Source organism: Coregonus clupeaformis, unplaced genomic scaffold, assembly GCF_020615455.1.
Source record: "Coregonus clupeaformis isolate EN_2021a unplaced genomic scaffold, ASM2061545v1 scaf0602, whole genome shotgun sequence".
NCBI lineage: Eukaryota > Metazoa > Chordata > Actinopteri > Salmoniformes > Salmonidae > Coregonus > Coregonus clupeaformis.
Genome location: NW_025534057.1, coordinates 65,111 through 92,207, shown reverse-complemented (window position 1 = coordinate 92,207; position 27,097 = coordinate 65,111). Strand labels below are relative to the sequence as shown.

General features: G+C 46.3%; 1 protein-coding gene across 1 annotated transcript in view; it reads left to right on the top strand.

Annotated features, from left to right (window-relative positions):
- The first annotated feature begins 960 nt into the window (after positions 1-960).
- The window catches only part of LOC121569975 (adiponectin receptor protein 2-like), a 77,179-nt gene continuing 51,042 nt past the window's right edge, over positions 961-27,097 (top strand). Inside the window, exons 1-2 of the mRNA XM_041881371.2 lie at positions 961-1,078; positions 25,002-25,373. Coding sequence (XP_041737305.2) covers positions 25,236-25,373 — 138 coding nt within the window. The 5' untranslated portion in view covers positions 961-1,078; positions 25,002-25,235. The remainder of the gene's footprint in view (positions 1,079-25,001; positions 25,374-27,097) is intronic.

Here is a 27,097-nt window from a genome sequence, read left to right as displayed (position 1 = left end):
GCTTTCACCTGACATCTGTGTTAGCTATGTGCTGTTTTTCCAGCTGGCGGATTGTCAGTCACAACCCCACATGTTCCTTTGGATCAGCGTTTGGACCTACACAACACAGCACACATTGACAACACCTAATGCCAGATCATTACCATTGCTAAATTAAACAAATTCTTAAATACTCTTGTCTACGGTGTTGCTGCATGCTCTGCCTGAGTTTTGTAACCATACTGCAGGCTACTGTGGCTGACTGTCCTACTGCATCATAGGCCTTTTGCCCAACCACACAAAGCTATAAATGCCTCTGCACTCAATGGCGTGCTTGTGTGTGTGTGTGTGTGTGTGTGTGTGTGTGTGTGTGTGTGTGTGTCCTGACGTCATGCTCCAGGCCAGAAGTGGGGTGATCAGAGTCAAACATGTGAAGTCATTGAGTTTGAATGTATTATCATACTTTTACAGCATCTGGTATTAAACCAAATGCAATAAGACCCACACATCCACGATAGGCTTTGTGTTTTGTGTGTGAGTAAAAGTGTAATGTACATATTGTGAAAAAAATCCCCACTCTATCCCCACAATTAGAACATGACCTTACAACCCTCCATTTATGACTGAATTTTGAGTGGTATCCTACTGAATTATTGAATGGTTGTCAATTATAAGTAAGGGGATACAAAGGACTGTGAAGTCAGGCACTATTAATGTCGAGATACAATAGAAATACATATTGTAAGTCCTATGTAATGTCAAAGTATTTTCCTGGGATCATGTTTTGCGGTTGTTAAAATTGTATTGTGTCAGGCTGCAACACAAAATCCGAGAACTACAGGTCCCGTCAAACCTGTTAGCATACACTTCCTGCTCATCAACTGTTGGCCACCTGTTCCCGTTAGAGCATTCTGATTGGTTTCGGTGCGCTCACGCGAGGGCGTCACACAGAACGCTACGACATCAGCGAGTAAAGTCAAGTCAGCCTTCAGAAATTCAGAATCGCTTTGAGAGCCTTGGAAGAAATCGGCGTGGTCGTGTCAACTCTTTGAGAACAACCTAGGGCCAAAAGGACAGCGTCTCCGTGCCTCACGACAAGGTACATTTAGCGGTTGTCATTACATTTAACGGGTATTTCAGTTGTTTAGCTAGATTTACAGTAACGGCTTTTTTGGAATAACAGTAGCCTAGCTAGCCAGGGTTCCTCTGCATCCAGTGACGCACTGCATAGCTAGCGAGCTAGTGCTAGCTTGAGCTGCCACAACATCATCCGTCGGTAAGCTTCTAGCCAGTGAGCTCTTGCCTGGGCTTGAGCCAGTTGTTGGAAAAGACAAAACGTGAGGTTGTTTTTCAAAAGGTAGGTATGTAGCAGCTAACTACTGTACGGTAGCTAGCTAGCAAACGTTAGCTAGCTATTCAGATAGTTAACGCTAGTGGAACAAAATCTGTCAACAAAGTGTTGCCCTGGTTCCTTCAAAGGCGACGCTTCGTTCAGAAATGTCAGTGCAGTGAAAGCTAGTTAGGCTAGCCAGGCTGCTAGCTTGTAAACCAAACACTATCTGTCCATCATCTCTCATATTTTGTTGGCGCTATGGTCGAAAACATTGTTGTAAATTAAAGAGCTCGGGTGTTCTTGTTTTGTCCGTCAATTATTAATGTGTAAAGATGGATTTTAATTTTGATATGATGATTTCAAATGCCAGAGATCTGGAGTTTGGATTTCTTTCTTTGTCTCGCAGCGCTACACCAATGTTGTACTAGCGAGCTGGCTGGATCAGGCTAAGCCAGTGGCCAATGTTCATGCTACTTTCTAGTAGCTAACGTTACTGCTTTATTTTTGCTTCTTAGCCAACCTCACATTACAGCTTAATTTCTTAACAAGCAGCAATTTAAATACACATTTTCAACATGTTATGACTAGCTTGCTAACTATCCTCAAGTTAATGTGTTTTGAACTGTCTCACACAGCACTCCTTTGTTTGCCTCAATATCATTGATAAGCTGGTGATTAAAATAAGGCTATATGACCTAGTAGCTAATGTTTTTAACTGTGAATATATTTATGTAAATAGAATAATCTCTTATCATAGTCTTATTGATTTCTAGCTAGCTATATATGTCTTTTGAATATGCAATGTTTTTGTTGTGGTGTTGGTGCATTTGTACACGGTCCACTAGGATCTATAAATACCCATAAATGGGTTAGCTGAGAATGTCACGAAAACGATGAGCACGCTTTAATGGGGCAGAAGTCCGTGTGGTGTAGTGGTCTGGATGGCCAGATAGCTGACAATGACAATCGACTGCCATGTTGGCAAAAGGAAGGAGCTAGTTTCATCTTGTTCTTGCTACCATGTCTTGTTTTTAATAATTTAATGTCAATGCTAAAATTAACTAGCTAGATAATCAACAACTGTAACGATGTATATGAGAGAACAAGTGCTCATTGTGCCAATTGATTTATATTTTCAATAAGCATTGGACACTAAATATAGCTTGCACGTTGTCAACACTCTAAGCCGACCCATAGTTGCGCAGGCATCAGTTTTGTTGCTAAACAACCAATCCCTCAATAGGGATGTAGCCTGGTCAACCGCTAGTGGGCGCTATGGATCTCCACCATCGTCTGAGTTTACAGGGATACTTCTGGATTTTGGCAATGGCCCTTTATCTACTTCCCAATAGTCAAATGAACTCGTGGATACCATTTTTATGTCTCTGTGTTCAGTATGAAGGACGTTAGAGGTAGTTTTGCGAGCCAATACTAACTAGCGTTAGCACAATGACTGGAAGTCTATGGGTGGCTATAGCATTCAAAGGGCGACCATCGTGCTCTCCCAGAAGTTTGGTTGGTGTGTTCAGCCAATCAGGTTGCAGCAGTCTGTTTTTCACCCCTACCCTAACATGCTGACTAGACCAGGAACGCGCATGTTGTTTTTGTCCATCCACACCAGACACGATCAGGACACGCAGGTTGAAATATCAGAACGAACTCTGAACCAACTATATTAATTTGGGGACAGGTCGAAACGCATTAAACATTCATGGCAATTTATCTAGCTTGCTGTTGCTAGCTAATTTGTCCTGGGATATAAACATTGGGTTGTTATTTTACCTGACATGCAGAAGGTCCTCTACTCGGACAATTAATCCACAGATAAAAGGGTAGACAGTTAGTTTCTAGTAATCTTCTCCAGTCTTCTTCTTCGGACTTCCATATGTTGGTTGGCAACCTACTTTAAGGTGCATTACCACCACCAACTGGACTGGAGTGTGGACCTCAGTTCATCTTTCAATCACCCACGTGGGTATATGCTCCTAAAAACCAATGAGGAGATGGGAGAGGCGGGACTTGCAGCGCATCACGTGTCAAAAATGGAACCAAGTTCTATTTTGGCGCCTGGCTACGCAGACGTTCGTCGACGCACGCAAGCAGTTTGTATTAAATGATTGAATAACATGTATGTGTACATTTATTTTGCAACGCTCGAACACGTAACGCGAGCTGTGTGGTCACTATGTAAGGTATAAGGTTGTGCTTACTGTACATAGTTTAAAATGACATGTATCGGATTTAGAGAGAATTAGAGTAGAATACATGTATTTTTCACCCCATATGTTTTTTTTTATGGGGGGTGGGCGACCTCGACTTTGAATACACTGGTTTAAAGGCTTGTGACTTGCCATGTCAAAATAGCATTATCAGGAACAGTCGGTCTGTGTATGGTCAGGTACTGTCCTGGAAACCACCCTCAGCCTGCTTTTGGATTATGGTCCAGAGCTCGTGATTTGCTTGACAGGGGGTGGGGTTAGTTTTGTGGTTGACAGGTCAGTCATTGCCATGTCAACCAGCTAGGCATATGCTTAACCTTATTAGCTAGGAACCTCAGAAGACCTCCTATTTTTTTAGCTGATGTGTTTTAGTTTCAAAATGGATGCAAGCGCTGCTGATGAGCTGTCAGTAGTGCACTGTAGTCCACCATCTAAACAAGGTATAATATTTCATCTTTGGTTGGGTAACTTTAATTAATCCACACAGTAACTAGCTAGGTCTCATTTTATTCATAAGAGACTTGAAATAAGACTGTAGTCACTGTACAGGGCATTCGGCGTAAGCCGTAGCCTAACTAACACTAGCATCCATCATCCTTCCAAACTAAATCAGCTCCAGCGTGGGCTCCAGCCTGTGTTGGAACTGATAAAGGCTTGTCTTGGCTGAGAGGAGAGAAGACAAGTAACACACAGCTGCTACGTGACGTCTTTATTGATGTAGAGAAGAGAAACTGACAAAACGGAAACAGCCGTTTAATATGCATGGCAATATCGTTCCATCACCGTATAATATGCATGGCAATATCGCTCCATCACCGTATAATATGCATGGCAATATCGCTCCATCACCGTATAATATGCATGGCAATATCGCTCCATCACCGTTTAATATGCATGGCAATATCGCTCCATCACCGTATAATATGCATGGCAATATCGCTCCATCACCGTATAATATGCATGGCAATATCGCTCCATCACCGTATAATATGCATGGCAATATCGCTCCATCACCGTATAATATGCATGGCAATATCGCTCCATCACCGTATAATATGCATGGCAATATTGCTCCATCACCGTATAATATGCATGGCAATATCGCTCCATCACCAAGTCCCTGGTCACGGTAATGCGTAGTTCCTCTGCTCGTGGTTAGTACGCGGAGACTAGTTCATAAAGCCCTTTTGAGAGTTAGGCTACTTAGCCTAAGGGTCTGTGTGAGCTGTGTGTGTGTGTGTTTGTAAGCTTTCTGGTTAAATGGGTCAGTCAGGCATGGCCAGCAGAAGCTATAGCAACCAGAAGCAGTAGACTCCAGAGGTGATGTGGTCTGTCCAAATGGCACCCTGTTCCCTATTTAATGCACATAATAATAAATAATAATATGCCATTAAGCAGACGCTTTTATCCAAAGCGACCTACAGTCATGTGCGCATACATGTTTACGTATGGGTGGTCCCGGGGATCGAACCCACTACCCTGGTGTTACAAGCACCATGCTCTACCAATTGAGCTACAGAGGACCACATGGAAGACCTGACACATGGACAGTGAACTGAATCACCCTACAACTACAATAACTAGTCTGCCTAGACCAGATAGTGACAGGAGAAATGATGAAATGACTCTCCCAAATGGCACCCTATTCCCATAGAGCTCTGGTCAAAACTAGTTCACTATGGAAGGAAAAGACTGCCATTTGGGACGCAGGCTAGAGAGATGTGGTTCAACAGACAGTTATTTGAACAGGAAAGCAGCTAGACAAACTCTGTTTGGAGCCTGAGTGTCAGATGCACAGAGTCTGGCCTGTGTGTTTGTACTGAGGATCACTAGTCAGTAGCTGGCTAATACTGTCTGTAGGCTCCTATCAATGCCACGTAGAGGGCAAAGACCAGAGTACAACAGGCTAAGTGTGCGTCCCAAATGGTACCCCATTCCCTATATAGTGCACTAGTTTTGACCAGAGCCCTATGGGAATAGGGTGCCATTTGGGAGAGTCTATGGTAGTTGTGGGGCGATTCAGTTTACTGTCCATGTGTCAGGTCTTCTGTGTGCCTTTTTGATTATGACTGTTCTTCTCTGTTGGATTGTGGCTTTCAGGTAGAATCTGTGTTGGACCTTGGCTAGCAGGCAGTGTTGAGCAAACAGAGCATAGGCTAGGCTGTGTGTCGAGTCAAAACAAATGGAGCATTTGACAAACTGGAAGTTGTTCTCTGGCTCGTGGTGTGAAGGACAAGTTAATGTGACAAGTTAATGTCACAGCTTGTTCTCCGCTTGTGACCCCTCTCTCTTGGTACCCATCTGATCCAGCGCGGGCGATTACACTCCTGCCAGGTCTTATGATGGGGAGCCAGAGACAAAGGACCCAGTGTTGTTGAACTTGACACACACACACACACACACTACTCAGAGTTGGTCAGATGTGGAAAACGCCCAGAGATGGCTCCATTACCAGTGCTTTTGTTTAGACTAGCCCCATTCTTCCTCTGCTGTGTTTTTGTTTGGCTAGTTCCTTGTTGTGAGTCTCGGTGCTGAGTGGATCACTGTGTTGGCTTGTATTTATGATATACCCAGTTTGAGAGGGAAGTTACAGGCAGGCACAGAGTAGGCTAGATACGCCCTGGGCTGGTGGTCACGTTGACGAACTAAGGTGTGTGCCTGTGAAGTATTAGGGAGACGGAGCATTCTGGTCTCACAGCTCACAACTGGCAAATTCTTGAGGATTTATTATGTGAGTGAGTTGTGCTTTTGTAATGCAACAATGGGCTAGGACTTCTTAGAGAGAATAGCCTAGTTTGAAACCTGTTTTAGTGTATAATAGGGGTGTGAACGTTTAAACAAAGTTGGGATCCTTAACGTTTTGTTCCCCCCCCACTTAACTAAAATCACAGTGCAGTTATCACAAAAAAATGTTTCTCTGTTATAGTCGATAGGCTATAAAGGCCTGGGAAAGTTTGTAATGAAAATAAAACCAGAGAGGAAGAGGCTAACTTTAGGCTACTTTGGTGAATTTGCAAGACGACATTGCGAGATGCAGATTACCAGAATATATGCGCACGCTTCTGCCTGCCCCTCCTCTCTCTCCTGCTGGCCTACCAGCTCCGTCTCTTGGCTAATGATGCAAGTGTGTGTTTAGTCTTCGGTCTGTTGCGTGTAGGATATCCTAGCCTATTCATAATAATAAAATAAATAATATGCCATTTAGCAGACGCTTTTATCCAAAGCGACTTAGTCATGCGTGCATACATTTTTTTTTGTGTATGGGTGGTCCCGGGGATCGAACCCACTACCTTGGCGTTACAAGCGCCGTGCTCTACCAGCTGAGCTACTGAGAACATTCATGGAACCGATGTCGCCTGGATACAGAAGGTATCGTCGGGCCAGTCTTGCGAGCACGGGGTAACCTACTCTTCGTTTTTGCCTCATATATGAAATTACAGTAGGTTACCGGTAGCCTTTATCGATGATCCTTTTCAGACATAATGGAATGTGTCCCCTAGAAAGCGCCTCGGCTATGGCATGTCTGTCTGTTAGGTTAGGCTACACTACAGATTTTTAAATGCAGACACAACCTTCTCTGGAGATATGAATGGGCATTTTACTGGTCTGTAAAGGAATGATGCTTCTGAAGCGGGACTAACGCCCATCACTAGGCGACCAGAACTGTCAATCAAATAATCTTGAGCTGCCTGTGCGCAGACCACTCTCTCCTAAAAAAGTACTTTAAAGTTTGTTAAATACTGTGACTTACCAAGATATTTAGTCGAAAATAAAACACATCTAGCTACCCTACCATAAAACACAACACAGCAGCACATCAATCAAAGACTGTTATTGTTGTCAGGGAAATGATACCGAACATTTTATGCTGGAGAGCAATTCTAGTGTCACTTTTGTTAATGGTATGTAAAGTTACCAATTGTCGCTATCGACATGTTACTGTAGCTACGTTCTATGTCTGTAAAGGGTTGCGGTAGAGATAAATGAATTGCCCGACCCTAGCAGTCATAAATGCGTAATAGGACTGTTATTCTGCATTGGAAATTGACGTGGAATTGTAAGATTATTTTCTTATTGTTTAACGGAAAACCAAGAAAAAAGTCTGTTTAAGCGTTAAGCAAAATGGTATCACTAGTGTGTAACACATAAGGCAGATAACATGTTCAGTGTACCTGCTGTGACACTACCAGGGATTTCATCTTTCCTCTAGAAAGCCAAGTTCCGACATCATCCTGGGCCTAATGCAAATGAGTCTAGCATCCAGACACACCTGTCCTTTGTCTTTACATGCTTGACCAACTGGTTCTACTTGTTCTCCAAAGCCAATTGCCAAAACTGTCAACTTTCAAAACCAATCTTGTCTGTCCTGACAAGGACATTGTGTGTGTGAGCCCTGAAAACAGAAGTGACGTTGGACCCAGAGTATAGATTTTCACCTGTCAATCTTCTGTAACTAAACTACTGTAGCTCAATCTCATTTTGGTTGGACGGAGCCTACAGTGATTGACAGGCACAGTAAATTGTGAGGGTGGGAGGGTGTGTTCATGTATTTGCTGTGTGTGACTCGTACAGCCTGTGCTACCTGCTTTGTCACTTTCAAATATCACTCCTCTCTTCAGCATATACAGTGCATTCAGAAAGTATTCAGACCCCTTGACTTGTTCCACATTTTGGTACGTTACAGCCTTATTCAAAAATGTAGATTTACTTTTTTTTTTTTAAATACACACAATACCCCATAATGACAAAGCGAAAACTGGTTTTTAGAAATGTTTCCAAATGTATTAAACATAAAGAACATACCTTATTTACGTAGGTGTTCAGACTCTTTGCTATGAGACTCGAAATTGAGCTCAGGTGCATCCTGTTTCCATTGATCATCCGTGAGCTGTTTCTACAACTTGATTGGAGTCCACCTGTGGTAAATTCAATTGATTGTACATTATTTGGAAAGGCACACACCTGTGTATATAAGGTCCCACAGTTGACAGTGCATGTCAGTGCTAAAACCAAGCCATGAGGTCGAAGGAATTGTCCGTAGAGCTCCGAGACAGGATTGTGTCTAGGCACAGATCTGGGGAAGGGTACCAAAACATTTCTGCAGCATTGAAGGTCCCAAAGAACACAGTGGCCTTAATCATTCTTAAATGGAAGAAGTTTGGAACCACCAAGACTCTTCCTAGAGCTGGCTGCCCGGCCAAACTGAGCAATCGAGGGAGAAGGGCCTTGGTCAGGGAGGTGACCAAGAACCCGATGGTCACTCTGACAGAGCTCCAGAGTTCCTCTGTGGAGATGGGAGAACCTTCCAGAAGGACAACCATCTCTGCAGCACTCCACCAATAAGGCTTTTATGGTAGAATGGCCAGATGGAAGCCACTCGTCAGGAAAAGGCACATGACAGCCCGCTTGGAGATTGCCAAGAGGCACCTAAAGGACTCTCAGACAATGAGAAACAAGATTCTCTGGTCTGATGAAACCAAGATTGAACTCTTTGGCCTGAATGCAAAGCGTCACATCTGGAGGAAGCCTGGCACCATCCCTAGAGTGAAGCATGGTGGTGGCAGCATCATGCAGTGGGGATGTTTTTCAGCTGCATGGACTGGGAAACTAGTTAGGATCGAGGGAATGATGAAGGTAGCAAAGTACAGAGAGATCCTTGATGAAAACCTGCTCCAGAACGCTCAGGACCTCAGACTGGGGGCGAAGGTTCACCTTCCAACAGGACAACGACCCTAAGCACACAGCCAAGACAATGAAGGAGTGGCTTCGGGACAAGTCTCTGAATGTCCTTGAGTGGCCCAGCCAGAGCCCGGACTTGAACCCGGTCGAACATCTCTGGAGAGACCTGAAAATAGCTGTGCAGCAACACTCCCCATCCAACCTGACAGAGCTTGAGAGGATCTGCAGAGAAGAATGGGAGAAACTCCTCAAATACAGGTGTGCCAAGCTTGTAGCGTCATACCCAAGAAGACTTGAGGCTGTTATCGCTGCCAAAGGTGCTTCAACAAAGTACTGAGTAAAAGGTCTGATGTTTGATGTTTCAGTTTTTAATTTTTAATAAATTTGCTAAATGTTCTAAAAACCTGTTTTTGCTTTGTCATTATGGGGTATTGTGTGTAGATTGATGGAAAAAAAGAATTTAATCCATTTTAGAATAAGGCTGTAACGTAACAAAATGTGGAATAAGTGAAGGGGTCTGAATACTTTCCGAATGGACTGTAGGTCTTTTGTGATTAATAAGGAGCATCCAGATGTTGCACTTTTATGAAATTGCTTCTTCCAATTATTGATAAACATGCACCTGTTAGGAAACTGACTGTTAGAACTGTTAAGGCTCCATGGATTGATGAGGAATTGAAAAACTGTATGGTTGAAAGAGATGGGGCAAAAGGAGTGGCTAATAAGTCTGGCTGCACATCTTACTGGTCGATTTTACTGCAAATTGAGAAATTATGTGACTAAACTCAACAAAAAGAAGAAGAAACTGGAGTACTTTAAGTGAAATTATGGGTAGAAAGACAAATTAAACTCCATCTTTCATCGAATCAGATGGCTTATGCATCACAAAACCGTTTGTTGCCAATTATTTCAATGATTACTTAATTGGCAAAGTGGGCAAACTTAGGCAGGAAATGAGCAGTGAGCCATCGTATTCAAAAACAAATAATGAAAGAAAAGCATTGCAAGTTTGAATTTTGTAAAGTTAGTGTGGGAGTAAAATGACAAACCTCCTGGCATTGACAACTGAGATGGAAAGCTACTGAGGATGGTAGCTGGCTCTATGGCCACTCCTATCTGTCATATCTTTAATCTGAGCCTAGAGGAAAGTCTTTGTCCTCAGGCCTTGAGGGAAGCCAAAGTAATTCTGCTACCCAAGAATGGCCTTTACTGGTTCTAACAGTAGACCTATAAGCTTGCTGCCAGCTCTTAGCAAACTGTTGGAAAAAATTGTTTGACCAAATAAAATACTAATTCTCTGTAAACAAATTAACAACAGACTTTCAACATGCTTATAGGGAAGGGCACTCAACATGTACTGCACTGACACAAATGACTGATGATTGGTTGATAGAAATTGATAATAAGAAGATTGTGGGAGCTGTACTGTTAGATTACATGGTGTTACCTTAGTTTACAATCTATCATGGTCAAAACATATAGATTCAGTGGTTGTAAAGATGGGGAGAGGTCTGTCCGTAATAAAGAGATGCTCTGCTATTTTGACACCACACTCCACAAAGCAAGTCCTGCAGGCTCTAGTTTAGTCTAATCTTGATTATTGTCCAGTCGTGTGGTCCAGTGCTGCAAGGAAAGACCAAGTTAAGCTGCAGCTGGCCCAGAACAGAGCGGCACGTCTTGCTCTTCATTGTAATCAGAGGGCTGATATAAATACTATGCATGCCAGTCTCTCTTGGCTAAGAGTTGAGGAGAGACTGACTGCATCACTTCTTCTTTTTATAAGAAAATGAAAATGTATGCACTCACTATAACTGTAAGTCGCTCTGGATAAGAGCGTCTGCTAAATGACTAAAATGTAAATAAGAAACATTAATGTGTTGAAAATCCCAAATTGTTTGCATAGTCAACTTACACACAGCTCTGACACATACACTTACCCCACCAGACATGCCACCAGGGGTCTTTTCACAGTCCCCAAATCCAGAACAAATTCAAGAAAGCGTACAGTATTATATAGAGCTATTATTGCATGGAACTCCATTCTATCTCATAAAAAAAACCCAGATAAAGCAACACCTCATGGCACAACGCCTCTCCCCTATTTGTCCTAGATAGTTTGTGTATGTATTGATATACATTTACATTACATTTTAGTCATTTAGCAGACGCTCTTATCCAGAGCGACTTACAGTTAGTGAGTGCATACATGTTTTCATACTGGCCCCCCGTGGGAAACGAACCCACAACCCTGGCGTTGCAAGCGCCATGCTCTACCAACTGAGCTACAGGGGATTTGTAGGCTACGTGTGACTTAAAAAAATGTTTTATGTAGTTCTGTCCTTGAGCTGTTCTTGTCTATTAATGTTCTGTATTATGTCATGTTTAATGTTGTATGTGGACCCCAGGAAGAGTAGCTGCTGCTTTTGCAACAGCTAATGGGGATCCTAATCAAATACCAAATAGCTGATGTGTTCCAGGCTAGAGGGAGGTAGCTACTAGCTAGATAGCTGATGTGTTCCAGGCTAGAGGGAGGTAGCTACTAGCTAGATAGCTGATGTGTTCCAGGCTAGAGGGAGGTAGCTACTAGCTAGATGTGTTCCAGGCTAGAGGAAGGTAGCTACTAGCTAGATAGCGGTTGTGTTCCAGGCTAGAGGGAGGTAGCTACTAGCTAGATAGCTGATGTGTTCCAAGCTAGAGGGAGGTAGCTACTAGCTAGATAGCGGTTGTGTTCCAGGCTAGAGGAAGGTAGCTACTAGCTAGATAGCGGTTGTGTTCCAGGCTAGAGGAAGGTAGCTACTAGCTAGATAGCGGTTGTGTTCCAGGCTAGAGGGAGGTAGCTACTAGCTAGATAGCTGATGTGTTCCAGGCTAGAGGGAGGTAGCTACTAGCTAGATAGCTGATGTGTTCCAGGCTAGAGGGAGGTAGCTACTAGCTAGATAGCTGATGTGTTCCAGGCTAGAGGGAGGTAGCTACTAGCTAGATAGCTGATGTGTTCCAAGCTAGAGGGAGGTAGCTACTAGCTAGATAGCGGTTGTGTTCCAGGCTAGAGGAAGGTAGCTACTAGCTAGATAGCTGATGTGTTCCAAGCTAGAGGGAGGTAGCTACTAGCTAGATAGCTGATGTGTTCCAGGCTAGAGGAAGGTAGCTACTAGCTAGATAGCGGTTGTGTTCCAGGCTAGAGGAAGGTAGCTACTAGCTAGATAGCTGATGTGTTCCAGGCTAGAGGGAGGTAGCTACTAGCTAGATAGCTGATGTGTTCCAGGCTAGAGGGAGGTAGCTACTAGCTAGATAGCTGATGTGTTCCAAGCTAGAGGGAGGTAGCTACTAGCTAGATAGCTGATGTGTTCCAAGCTAGAGGGAGGTAGCTACTAGCTAGATAGCGGTTGTGTTCCAGGCTAGAGGAAGGTAGCTACTAGCTAGATAGCGGTTGTGTTCCAGGCTAGAGGGAGGTAGCTACTAGCTAGATAGCTGATGTGTTCCAGGCTAGAGGGAGGTAGCTACTAGCTAGATAGCTGATGTGTTCCAGGCTAGAGGAAGGTAGCTACTAGCTAGATAGCTGATGTGTTCCAGGCTAGAGGGAGGTAGCTACTAGCTAGATGTGTTCCAGGCTAGAGGAAGGTAGCTACTAGCTAGATAGCTGATGTGTTCCAGGCTAGAGGAAGGTAGCTACTAGCTAGATAGCTGATGTGTTCCAGGCTAGAGGGAGGTAGCTACTAGCTAGATAGCTGATGTGTTCCAGGCTAGAGGAAGGTAGCTACTAGCTAGATGTGTTCCAGGCTAGAGGAAGGTAGCTACTAGCTAGATAGCTGATGTGTTCCAGGCTAGAGGAAGGTAGCTACTAGCTAGATAGCTGATGTGTTCCAGGCTAGAGGGAGGTAGCTACTAGCTAGATAGCTGATGTGTTCCAGGCTAGAGGGAGGTAGCTACTAGCTAGATGTGTTCCAGGCTAGAGGAAGGTAGCTACTAGCTAGATAGCTGATGTGTTCCAAGCTAGAGGGAGGTAGCTACTAGCTAGATAGCTGATGTGTTCCAGGCTAGAGGGAGGTAGCTACTAGCTAGATAGCGGTTGTGTTCCAGGCTAGAGGAAGGTAGCTACTAGCTAGATAGCGGTTGTGTTCCAGGCTAGAGGGAGGTAGCTACTAGCTAGATAGCTGATGTGTTCCAGGCTAGAGGGAGGTAGCTACTAGCTAGATAGCTGATGTGTTCCAGGCTAGAGGAAGGTAGCTACTAGCTAGATAGCTGATGTGTTCCAGGCTAGAGGGAGGTAGCTACTAGCTAGATAGCGGTTGTGTTCCAGGCTAGAGGGAGGTAGCTACTAGCTAGATAGCTGATGTGTTCCAGGCTAGAGGAAGGTAGCTACTAGCTAGATAGCTGATGTGTTCCAGGCTAGAGGGAGGTAGCTACTAGCTAGATAGCTGTGTTCCAGGCTAGAGGGAGGTAGCTACTAGCTAGATAGCTGTTGTATATGTGTAGTGGATATGTGATGCTCTAGTTTACCTGCAGTGTGTCCTGTCCTGCAATGTCCTGCCTGTGCTTTCACTCCGTCATAAGCCAGGCTTTGATGGAGCCAGAATGGTCACAGCGTCAAACCAACTGCTAGGCTAAACTCGATGATCTCAACCTATCGTTCACTCACACATCCCCTCTTCAACACACAATGACCCCCTCCTGAGCCTCAAAACTCCACCATTCAGCATACATTTTCCTCTCAAAAGCTCCTTGCGCTTTGCCGCTCACAAAAGAGAAAGAAATCAATTCTCAATGACATTTCTCCTTCCCTCTTTCAGCCCCTCTCTATATCTCTGTCCATCAGGCAACAGAATGGATGTGTCTGTTCCTCTGGTACAAGAACAGTGAAGCCGGTCGCTAGCTGAACAATGAGAATCGACTCCACCAAGTCCTTGGGAAGTTTCTCTTTGTTTTCTTATTATGGAGTCTATTTCTGTGTTCCAAATGTCACCTTATTAACTATATATATATATATATATATATATATATATATATATATATATATATATATATATATATACACACGTTTGACCAGTCCCCATAGTAGTGTTGCACGGTATACCGGTACCACGGTAATATCACGGTACCAAAACGTCATGATACTACCACATTTGTCGTCCCTACCGATCTAAAGAACCCGCTGGCGCTTGTTATAAAATGTTTATAAAGTCTGTAAACATTCTGAAGCAACAGCAACTGGTCTCTTGTATGCGCCGGTCCAATAATGTCCACTTCACGTTCATGAACATATCACGTTAGGGAGCTGTAATCAGCCAGCCGCATCCCCTTCCAGCCATCACTCACCTGCTTCTCTCCATCAGCTCTTCCTACGCATCTATTCCTCCATCAGTTTTTAAAATATAATTTAGCCGTGATGGAGAGGGAGCGGTGCAGTCCCTGATGAGCCTTCTGTTGTTACATTTGATACATTGGAGCAGAGCAAGCAAAGTTCATACATTGTATATCATTTAAACCCTGGTATAACCAAGAGCACAGGCCAGTCTGATAGGCTTTGCAAGTTTGCTGTCACGCAGCAGTGCCAGAGGGGAAAACAGCTTTGCGACAGTCATGCTTGCAGCTTTACAGCAAAGAAAACTGCTAGACTCTAGCTCAAACGGTTAAAATAATCTGACTCATATTACCAGAGCGACATTTTTTTTTTTTTTTTGTGTGCATGCATGATTTCGCGCGCATTTTATATAATTTCACAAACCATGTCACGGGCCATTTGAAACTAAACCCAGGTCACTAATTATTGGTTTGATAACAAACAACATTGTTCAGTCATGTTACCTAGCTAGCTAACAACCTGCTAACTGGACAGTAGGTCTAGGCTCATTTGATTGGCTCAGGAAGAAAGGTAAAGGTTCTGCTTCACTAATCATGAGATGTGTTTCAAAGGTAGGATTCATACAGGCCTAATGGATGACTAAACTATATATAAAACTCTCTTTTTGGTGCCTAACATTTTAAACGTTGGGGGCAGTGTGTCTGTGAGAGAGTGGTGTGTCTGTGAGAGAGTGGTGTGTCTGTGAGAGAGTGGTGTGTCTGTGAGAGAGTGGTGTGTCTGTGAGAGAGTGGTGTGTCTGTGAGAGAGTGGTGTGTCTGTGAGAGAGTGGTGTGTCTGTGAGAGAGTGGTGTGTCTGTGAGAGAGTGGTGTGTCTGTGAGAGAGTGGTGTGTCTGTGAGAGAGTGGTGTGTCTGTGAGAGAGTGGTGTGTCTGTTTGAGGGGGGGAAGAGGGTGTGTCTCTGTTAACTGAAGAGTGAAGAAGGTTTCAGGCAGTGTTGTCCCCTTACTGCCACAATGACCTGCAGATCATGATGCAGTGTTGTCCCCTTACTGCCACAATGACCTGCAGATCATGATGCAGTGTTGTCCCCTTACTGCCACAATGACCTGCAGATCATGATGCAGTGTTGTCCCCTTACTGCCACAATGACCTGCAGATCATGATGCAGTGTTGTCCCCTTACTGCCACAATGACCTGCAGATCATGATGCAGTGTTGTCCCCTTACTGCCACAATGACCTGCAGATCATGATGCAGTGTTGTCCCCTTACTGCCACAATGACCTGCAGATCATGATGCAGTGTTGTCCCCTTACTGCCACAATGACCTGCAGATCATGATGCAGTGTTGTCCCCTTACTGCCACAATGACCTGCAGATCATGATGCAGTGTTGTCCCCACTGCCACAATGACCTGCAGATCATGATGCAGTGTTGTCCCCTTACTGCCACAATGACCTGCAGATCATGATGCAGTGTTGTCCCCTTACTGCCACAATGACCTGCAGATCATGATGCAGTGTTGTCCCCTTACTGCCACAATGACCTGCAGATCATGATGCAGTGTTGTCCCCTTACTGCCACAATGACCTGCAGATCATGATGCAGTGTTGTCCCCTTACTGCCACAATGACCTGCAGATCATGATGCAGTGTTGTCCCCTTACTGCCACAATGACCTGTAGATCATGATGCAGTGCTGTCCCCTTACTGCCACAATGACCTACAGATCATGATGCATGTATATTCCTTCCTCCCATTCCTCCACCTAAATCACAGGGAGGCCTTTGCAAATATGAGAACATTAGCCATTCTATGCTTATTCTATTATAGTGAACAGTGTGAAGTTAAATTCAATATGTGTTGTATTGAGTAGAAGTGTGAATATCAGTGACAGATTTAGTGTGTAGCACATAACGTTTAGAAAACAGGAACAAGTGACGGGGCGAACAGAACGCTAGGCCACTCTGACCCAGGCTGTGGTGTTTGTGACATGCAGAGCACAGGGCAGAGCACAGGGCAGAGTCCAGGACCCAGAGGTGTGAACAGTGCCAGCCACGTGTCCAGAGAGAGAGATGGAGGAGGAGGAAGGGTCAGGGGGAGAAAGAAAGATATGGAGGGACAGAGACATTGAGAAATAAGGATAGGGGGACAGAGGGACAGGGACATTGAGAAAGGACAGAGGGCGAGAGAGGTCCTGAGAGACGTGGAGAAGAAAATATGGAAACTTATAAAGCAGCTTAGCCCATACTAGCAGAGCACTACATTACTGGCAGGGCAGGCAGTACTGTACTTATGGTAAGTCAATGATCTTAGGTGACGTCAAAGGGCCAGGCAAAGACACCAGTGACATTGGCTTGAACTTAGGTCTTCTTTGGTCAAGTGACCACAGTCTAAGACTTTTCCTGACTTGCCCAATGGACAAGTGCCTTTTGAGAGATTAATGTCAATCCCTGTTCATCTTGTCCTCAATCCTCATCAGTCCTCGGCCCTGAGTCAGTGGTATCTAGTTCAGGGAACTGGGTTCCTGGGTCAGTGGTATCTAGTTCAGGGGAGCTGGGTTCCTGGGTCAGTGGTATCTAGTTCAGGGGAGCTGGGTTCCTGGGTCAGTGGTATCTAGTTCAGGGAACTGGGTTCCTGGGTCAGTGGTATCTAGTTCAGGGGAGCTGGGTTCCTTCGGTCAGTGTGGTATGTGTAACAAATAGCACCCTATTCCATTTATAATGCACTACAAGCCCATATGGCTCTGGTCTAAAGTAGTGCACTGTATAGGGAATAGGGTGCCATTTGGGATGCTGGCATGGTGTCCTGTTCAAGGACATTTTTAATCTGTGGAACTCCATCATGGAGTGTCTATTGGTTTTCACAGGAGGCACACTCTCCTCTCCAGTTATGATCTGTCCTCCTATCCTCTCCAGTTATGATCTGTCCTCTTCTCCTCTCCAGTTATGATCTGTCCTCTTCTCCTCTCCAGTTATGATCTGTCCTCCTCTCCTCTCCAGTTATGATCTGTCCTCCTCTTCCATTTCCTCTCCCCTCTCCTCTCCTCACCCCCCTCTCTCCCGAGAGAGTGGGGTGATGGAACAGCAGACACATTAAAGGCCTATTCTGCTATTGGATAGAACAGCCAAGCTAATACAGAGATGATGCCTGGGGTTTCTCTATCACGGGTTTAAACTGGGAAAGCTTTGGCTATGATGAAACTCAATCTGGTCCTGTGGTGGAGCCTAGAGATGACATCTGGGACAGTGATACATTAGATAGATTTCTACTTTATTGATTCCAGATCCAACTCCCTCTGTATACTGAGAGTTGAGTGTGTGTGTGTGTGTGTGTGTGTGCTAAATGAGCACATCTCTGCTGGAGTACAGCACAGTGGGATGTAGCCAGCCTGCTCTACAGCCAGCCAGCCTGATCTACAGCCAGCCAGCCTGCTCTACAGCCAGCCAGCCAGCCAGCCTGCTCTACAGCCAGCCAGCCAGCTCTACAGCCAGCCAGCCTGCTCTACAGCCAGCCAGCCTGCTCTACAGCCAGCCAGCCTGCTCTACAGCCAGCCAGCCTGCTCTACAGCCAGCCAGCCAGCCAGCCAGCCTGCTCTACAGCTGCTGTGATTGTACTGTCCTGATGTGTTTCAGGACACAGCACAACTCAGCTAGCTAGCTAGTTAGGCACTCCAGGGTCCCACAGCTGATGATGCAGAGGAAATTGAACCCATTGTTTAGCTGTGTGTGTGGAACGAGAGACTGGGTAGACCCACTCAGTCTTGAGAGATTAGCATATTCCTCTCTTTTCTCTGTCTGTGAGAAAAGGTGATAAACGGTGGTGTTTTCCACCAGGGACTTTCTACACACTCTGCTTATTTCTGTCCCCTTTCCTCTTGTGTATCTCAGTGTTGCTACATTAGTTATATGCCCTGTCTGCAAAATATTGGTATTGAGAACACTGTTCTTTCGAATACAAATATTCACCCAATATTGCATCAGTTTTGGACACAGTGTGCTGTGCTGGAAGTTTTAGAAGTCAACAAATGTGATCTGTAGCCTATTTCATGGTGTGTTTTTTCTCATTCTGGGGAATTGGTGTGAAAGGGTCTCGAGTGGTCGGTTCATTCTGTATGCAGCTGTATGCGTTTCGTCAGACTGGAGACAGCGTTTGAACAGACACACATCATCTGTTCTTATCAAGCTTCACTAGTACAAAGTGACTTGTCCCGGTGCCTGTTAGATGGTCTGTTTTCCTGCCAGTTCCCATCTGTTCTGGGGGGCGTCCCAAATGGCCTGGACCATACGGTCATTTATAGATCACATGCATAAAAAAATAATCTGCTTTCAGCCATCCTACATTTTAAATCTTTCTCACTAACCACGTTTCCATCCACAGTTTTTATGCGAGTTAAGTCATACCGTATAAAAAAATAATAAATGCCAACAGATAATTGGTTTGTTCGACTGGTGATCTTTTTGTGTAGGTAAAATGTGTTATGCGAGAATGCGGTAGAAACGCCTTTATGGGCAAATATTGAAGTAAACTTGGAGTAAATCAAATTTTATTTGTCACATACACGTGTTTAGCAAATGTTATTGCGGGTGTAGTGAAATGCTTGTACTTCTAGCTCCGACAGTGCAGTAATATCTAACAAGTAATATCATCTAACAATTTCACAACATATACCCACTACACACAAATCTAAAAATGAAAATATTCTTATCCATAATAATCTCATCACGTAGACTAGCCTATCCGCACTAAAGGCTAGAGCGCGCGTGCCGAGACCAGAGTAGGCACATTTTGCTGTTTAACGCAACAGTTTTTGTGACAACGGGTAGAGTTGAAAATGCAATGGAAACACATTGAACTTTTAGATTTTTATTCGGTACATGAAAAATTAAGCAAAAACATACATTTTGTGTGCGCTACATCACCACACACTGATTTTTATCTGCAATAAAGTTGGTGGAAACATCCCACTGGTGGGAAAAGCTTCAGGCACCAGTCTCTGTCTTCTGTTCAATACGCCTAAATGAAGCTTTGGCCTCCGTCTCATCATACTCTCTAATCTAGCCTAAATTGTCTTCAGTCCTGTTCATCTATGGTTTAACCAAGCCATGAGGTCGACGGAATTGTCCGTAGAGCTCCGAGACAGGATTGTGTCTAGGCACGGATCTGGGGAAGGGTACCAAAACATTTCTGCAGCATTGAAGGTCCCAAAGAACACAGTGGCCTCCATCATTCTTAAATGCAAGACGTTTGGAACCACCAAGACTCTTCCTAGAGCTGGCCGCCCGGCCAAACTGAGCAATCGGGGGAGAAGGGCCTTTGTCAGGGAGGTGACCAAGAACCCGATGGTCACTCTGACAGAGCTCCAGAGTTCCTCTGTGGAGATGGGAGAACCTTCCAGAAGGACAATCATCTGCAGCACTCCAGCAATCAGGCCTTTATGGTAGAGTGGCCAGACTGAAGCCACTCCTCAGTAAAAGGCACATGACAGCCCGCTTGGAGTTTGCCAAGAGGCACCTAAAGGACTCTCAGACCATGAGAAACAAGATTCTCTGTTCTGATGAAACCAAGATTGAACTCTTTGGCCTGAATGCCAAGCGTCACGTCTGGAGGAAACCTGGCACCATCCCTACGGTGAAGCATGGTGGTGGCAGCATCATGCTTGGAGGATGTTTTTCAGCAGCAGGGACTGGGAGACTAGTCAGGATCGAGGGAAAGATCAATGGAGCAAAGTACAGAGAGCTCCTTGTTAAAAACCTGCTCCAGAGCGCTCGGGACCTCAGACTGGGGCGACGGTTCACCTTCCAACAGGACAACGACCCTAAGCACACAGCCAAGACAACACAGGAGTGGCTTCGGGACAAGTCTCTGAATGTCCTTGAGTGGCCCAGCCAGAGCCTGGACTAGTACCCGGTCGAACATCTCTGGAGAGACCTGAACATAGCTGTGCAACAACGCTCCCCATCCAACCTGACAGAGCTTGAGAGGATCTGCGGAGAAGAATGGGAGAAACTCCCCAAATACAGGTGTGCCAAGCTTCTAGTGTTATACCCAAGACTCGAGGCTTTAATCGCTGCCAAAGGTGCTTCAACAAAGTACTGAGTAAAGGGTCTGAATACTTCTGTAAATGTGATATTTCAGTAAACGTGCAATTTTTTTTGAAAACCTGTTTTTGCTTTGTCATTATGGGGTATCGTGTGTAGATTGATGAGGGGGGGGAAATAATTTAATCAATTTTAGAATAAGGCTGTAATGTAACAAAATGTGGAAAAAGTCAAGGGGTCTGAATACTTTCCGAAGGCTAAATGTTAAATACGTACACTGCATATGACAAATAGGGAATAGGCCATTTGGCATGTCACCCTGCTGCGTTGAGTGCTCACTGCGCTGTTGTCCGCTGCCAGACTCCGGCGGTGTAGTCACGTTCAAATATGTCATCACCATTGACGATGGCTGTCAAACATCGTCGATAGAATCGTAAAATCGCCCAATCCTGCTGTATAGGGACTAGGGGTGCCATCTGGGACACACATATGGATTTGTCATCAGCAACACCATCTGCTAGCAAGGCATTGTCTGTCTTTTAGATTGTATGTTTCAATTTCCTCTGAAACGTGTTGTTCCCTAGCGGAGGGCTCGGATGTTGTCGAAGCTCTGCTGTATAATGTGAAGGAAATGCATGATGGGAAGTGGACTCAATCACAGGATGTTGTTTTTCTGACAGTGTGTACTGACTAGCCTGGTCTCCAGCTCTGACAGTGTGTACTGACTAGCCTGGTCTCCAGGTCTGACTGTGTGTACTGACTAGCCTGGTCTCCAGGTCTGACTGTGTGTACTGACTAGCCTGGTCTCCAGGTCTGACTTTGTGTACTGACTAGCCTGGTCTCCAGGTCTGACTGTGTGTACTGACTAGCCTGGTCTCCAGGTCTGACTGTGTGTACTGACTAGCCTGGTCTCCAGGTCTGACTGTGTGTACTGACTAGCCTGGTCTCCAGGTCTGACTGTGTGTACTGACTAGCCTGGTCTCCAGGTCTGACTTTGTGTACTGACTAGCCTGGTCTCCAGGTCTGACTGTGTGTACTGACTAGCCTGGTCTCCAGGTCTGACTGTGTGTACTGACTAGCCTGGTCTCCAGGTCTGACTGTGTGTACTGACTAGCCTGGTCTCCAGGTCTGACTGTGTGTACTGACTAGCCTGGTCTCCAGGTCTGACTGTGTGTACTGACTAGCCTGGTCTCCAGGTCTGACTGTGTGTACTGACTAGCCTGGTCTCCAGGTCTGACTGTGTGTACTGACTAGCCTGGTCTCCAGGTCTGACTGTGTGTACTGACTAGCCTGGTCTCCAGGTCTGACTGTGTACTGACTAGCCTGGTCTCCAGGTCTGACTGTGTACTGACTAGCCTGGTCTCCAGGTCTGACTGTGTGTACTGACTAGCCTGGTCTCCAGGTCTGACTGTGTGTACTGACTAGCCTGGTCTCCAGGTCTGACTGTGTGTACTGACTAGCCTGGTCTCCAGGTCTGACTGTGTGTACTGACTAGCCTGGTCTCCAGGTCTGACTGTGTGTACTGACTAGCCTGGTCTCCAGGTCTGACTGTGTGTACTGACTAGCCTGGTCTCCAGGTCTGACTGTGTGTACTGACTAGCCTGGTCTCCAGGTCTGACTGTGTGTACTGACTAGCCTGGTCTCCAGGTCTGACTGTGTACTGACTAGCCTGGTCTCCAGGTCTGACTGTGTGTACTGACTAGCCTGGTCTCCAGGTCTGACTGTGGACTGACTAGCCTGGTCTCCAGGTCTGACTGTGTGTACTGACTAGCCTGGTCTCCAGGTCTGACTTTGTGTACTGACTAGCCTGGTCTCCAGGTCTGACTTTGTGTACTGACTAGCCTGGTCTCCAGGTCTGACTGTGTGTACTGACTAGCCTGGTCTCCAGGTCTGACTGTGTACTGACTAGCCTGGTCTCCAGGTCTGACTGTGTACTGACTAGCCTGGTCTCCAGCTCTGACTGTGTACTGACTAGCCTGGTCTCCAGGTCTGACTGTGTGTACTGACTAGCCTGGTCTCCAGGTCTGACTGTGTGTACTGACTAGCCTGGTCTCCAGGTCTGACTTTGTGTACTGACTAGCCTGGTCTCCAGGTCTGACTGTGTGTACTGACTAGCCTGGTCTCCAGGTCTGACTGTGTGTACTGACTAGCCTGGTCTCCAGGTCTGACTGTGTGTACTGACTAGCCTGGTCTCCAGGTCTGACTGTGTGTACTGACTAGCCTGGTCTCCAGGTCTGACTTTGTGTACTGACTAGCCTGGTCTCCAGGTCTGACTGTGTGTACTGACTAGCCTGGTCTCCAGGTCTGACTGTGTGTACTGACTAGCCTGGTCTCCAGGTCTGACTGTGTGTACTGACTAGCCTGGTCTCCAGGTCTGACTGTGTACTGACTAGCCTGGTCTCCAGGTCTGACTTTGTGTACTGACTAGCCTGGTCTGTTTGTGCTGTCTTGCCAATTTCTATACCGTCAGATCTGGGACCAGGCTATGTACTTCCCACTGTCCTCTATCTTCCAGAAGTCATACCGTCAGATCTGGGACCAGGCTATGTACTTCCCACTGTCCTCTATCTTCCAGAAGTCATACCAACCAGTGTTTTTATCCCCGCCCCCTTCTCTCTGTACATCGCTCTTTCTTATTTTCTTTACACTATCTTCTAATAGTTGACTGTCATTTATGTAGATGCATTCCCCTGCACGCTACGATTGGCCCTCATCTGATGTGAGAGCAGAGCGTTTGTGGTGTGTTTTTAGTATGAGTACAGGACGGACCGCCCCCATGCTAGCCCCGGGGTACTTTAGGGCCAGGTTGCAACTGCTGAGTGATTGACTACAAGGTCTTTTCAGGGATTGGTGAACGGGCCAAGCTGCACCGTGTGTGTGTGTGTGTGTGTGTGTGTGTGTGTGTGTGTGTGTGTGTGTGTGTGTGTGTGTGTGTGTGTGTGCGCATTGAGTGCGCTTGCACGTGTCCTGCAACTGATCGCGTGTAAGCACAGAGGGGCCTCCCATAATGGTATATAGCCGTTCAGAGGGTATGCAGGTCGTACTCACAGCGGGCGTTCCATACAGTGGTTCTGCACTGCAGTCCTCTCCCTCCTCTCCTCCCCTGTCCCCATCCACCATAGAACTCCGTGGACCATGTCATGGTGTGCTGCCAAACAGAAGAAAGGGGGAGTCAGCATGTGGTCCAGTGCTTCAGGCATGTTCACCTTGACTTGGCATGAGTGTGTATAGCCTAGGCTTCTAGTCTGTAAAGGGAGTAATATTGAGCATTATGTTTTAGCTCCCCTAGCTCTATAGATCATGGAGCTATAAAGTATTGAACAAGGTCTTCTTTGTCCAGACTCCAGCAGCAGGGTTTGTGAGGTGGTATGTTTCTAGAGTCTTCAATACAGCAACACCTTACTGTCCTGGAAATAACAGGAGCACCTTACTGTCCTGGAAATGACAGGAGCACCTTACTGTCCTGGAAATGACAGGAGCACCTTACTGTCCTGGAAATGACAGGAGCACCTTACTGTCCTGGAAATGACAGGAGCACCTTACTGTCCTGGAAATGACAAGAGTAGGGGGGAGTGAAAGAGAAGGATGAAAGGAAGATTAGATGAGTGTCAGACTATTAGCCAGGAGAGGCAGAGGTGTGAAGAGAGAGAATGAGTGAGAGGAGAGATTTGAAGTGCTTACAGCCAGAGTTGAGTCTCTTTCTGTAGACTCTTGGGTTACTCTCCATGTCCTTTGCACGGTGTGTTGCAAAGCTACCCAGCATGACACCCAAGCAGACTGTGTAGTGATGAGCGGTCATTGACCATTTTAATTGTGACCATTTGACTGCACTGCAGACTGTCACTGTAGACTACAGACTAGACTGACATTTCACGGTGTGTAAAGTTGACTTGAAATTCTCTGTCCGGGTCTAAATCTTGATATTAGTATATCAATGAATTTCAACTCTGTGTTTGGATGGAGACATACTGGCTATGCTCGGGCAATATATCCTGTATACCGTATACCGGGGTATTTGGACATACCAACGGAATCATTTTAATACCGTAAAAGAAAATATATATTTTAGTCCCCTGTAGCTCAGTTGGTAGGGCATGGCGCTTGTAATGCCAGGGTTGTGGGTTCGTTTCCCACGGGGGGCCAGTATGAAAATGTATGCACTCACTAACTGTAAGTCGCTCTGGATAAGAGCGTCTGCTAAATGACTAAAATGTAAATGTAATATTTGGGTTTTGGCCCCCCACTGTGTGCTACACCACTACCTTATAACTATAAGTTAACTATCTAAGATTTGCCAAATATGACGGAATGAAAATCTGGTTACCGCCCAACCCTAATACTGACAAATACAAACAATTCAAAATAAGATGTAATTTCCTCTCTGTCTCTTTCCTCCTCCCTCCCTCCCTCCCTCCCTTCCTCCCCCCCCCCCTCTTCTCCCTCTCCCCTTTTAGGCTCCTTACCGACCCCCACCCTTTCTGGCCAACGACCCCCCCCCCCCACCAGGACCCAGTAACCCCTGTCCAGCGGGAGGAGGACCCTCCACCACCTCTACCAGTCCAGCCAGGCCGGTCAGTCCACAGCGGTCAGCGGGGAGCATCAGGCCAGCAGCCAAGCTGGAGGGAGAAGGAGGAGGAGGGGAGCTGGATCTGCAGCAGGGGCCCTCAGGGGCCGAGGGCCCGGGCTTCATGTTGAGGTACAGAGGCTGTGGTACCTCTGCTACTGCTACAGATGCTGATGGCACCACTACGGAGCAGATGGCTCCTAGAGAGCAGGAGGAGGATGTGATCTCAGACGGCCACACACACAACGGGGTGACTCTGAGGGTGAGTGCGGCTTTTAGAGCATCTGGCTTGATGATACACACTGGTACGACTGAGTGAATGCACTGTTGCGCGCACACACACACACACACACACACACCATTAAAGCTACCTCCTATCCCACAGACACTCATCACAATAACCGTATCCCATTAAAAACACCACAGCACTCCATGTGAGTGATAAGTTGTCAGACTCATCAGAGATGAGAGTACTGGGCTCAGCTGGCAGAGATGACACAATCACCATAAGAGCTCAGTACTCCTCATGTCCATCTCATCTCCTGCCTCTCTCTCTGTGCTTCTGTGCCGTCAGTGTTGTACTTCACTAATGAAGAGGACTTCAGTAAAGATCTATACTAGACCATTCTCACAACAGGCGTATTCCTGCTCTAGGGGGTTTCATATCAAAGCACAGATAAACAGATATTTCCAAGTGTGTGTGTGTGTGTGTGTAACTGTGTGTGTGAGATTCAAAGAGCCGAGCAGGCAGCCTGTGTGTTTGGTGTACAATGGCTTTCATTTAGGCCTGGGAGAGAGAAGCTTGCCTGCCCCCTGAGGGATATGAAAGCACGATGGTTTAATGATCTGTGTCTGTTCTGCTGCCACTAGTTTGGGACTGCAGCAGTACAGGGGAGCTGAATACAGTCAGTCAAGCAGGCAGCAGATTCTCTGGCCTGGCCAGGAGAAATATACTGGAAGTCAGTGTTTCTCAGGCCGTTCCACTGGGAGTGGGAGATCCCCAGTTGTTCCACCACTAATGCTCAAGCCCTTGACTAGTTGGGTGAAGTGAGCTAGCTAGGTAAAAAACGTGGGAATGGCAGGATGTTTCCAAGGAACACAGTTGAATTTGAGAAACCCTCTGCTACGTAGACCTAACAGGAATGTGGTCGTGGCCCCAGCAGTGCTGTCCCATCCAGTCGTAACACAAGCTCTTCAGTCACGTACCCCTAAGTGCAGGAGAGGAGAGAGGCCAGCCCCATGTTGCTCTCTCCGGTTGGTCCTGGACACTGCTGTGTGGTCTGGGCTGATATGTGTAAGGCCTATTATCAACAATATGGTTTTGCTTTGGATGATTTAAACAGTCTGGGGTATGGGGCTGGGTCTGGGTTATAGGGCTGGGTCTGGGTTATAGGGCTGGGTCTGGGTTATAGGGCTGGGGTGTAGGGCTGGGGTGTAGGGCTGGGGCTGGGGTGTAGGGCTGGGGTGTAGGGCTGGGGTGTAGGGCTAGGGCTGGGGTGTAGGGCTGGGGTGTAGGGCTAGGGCTGGGGTGTAGGGCTGGGGTGTAGGGCTGGGGTGTAGGGCTAGGGCTGGGGTGTAGGGCTGGGGCTGGGGGTGTAGGGCTGGGGTGTGGGGCTGGGGTGTAGGGCTGGGGTGTAGGGCTGGGGTGTGGGGCTCGGGTGTGGGGCTGGGGTGTAGGGCTGGGGTGTAGGGGTATAGGACTGGGGTATAGGACTGGGGTATAGGACTGGGGTATAGGGCTGGGGTGTAGGGCTGATGCTTTGTCATTTGGCATGGAGAACAGAGGGTTGTTTGACCTGACTGAGCACATTGTTGTTTTGTGTTGTGTAACTTGTGTTGTGACTAGAGCTAGAGTGAGGGGCCTCTGTCATCACAGTGGCAATGAGACCCCACTGCCTCCTTAACAGGTCACAGATCAGAGCTACTGTAGCAGTGGTGTCACCATACCTGGAAACTAGGTCCCTCGTGCCAACAGTAGGCCCAACG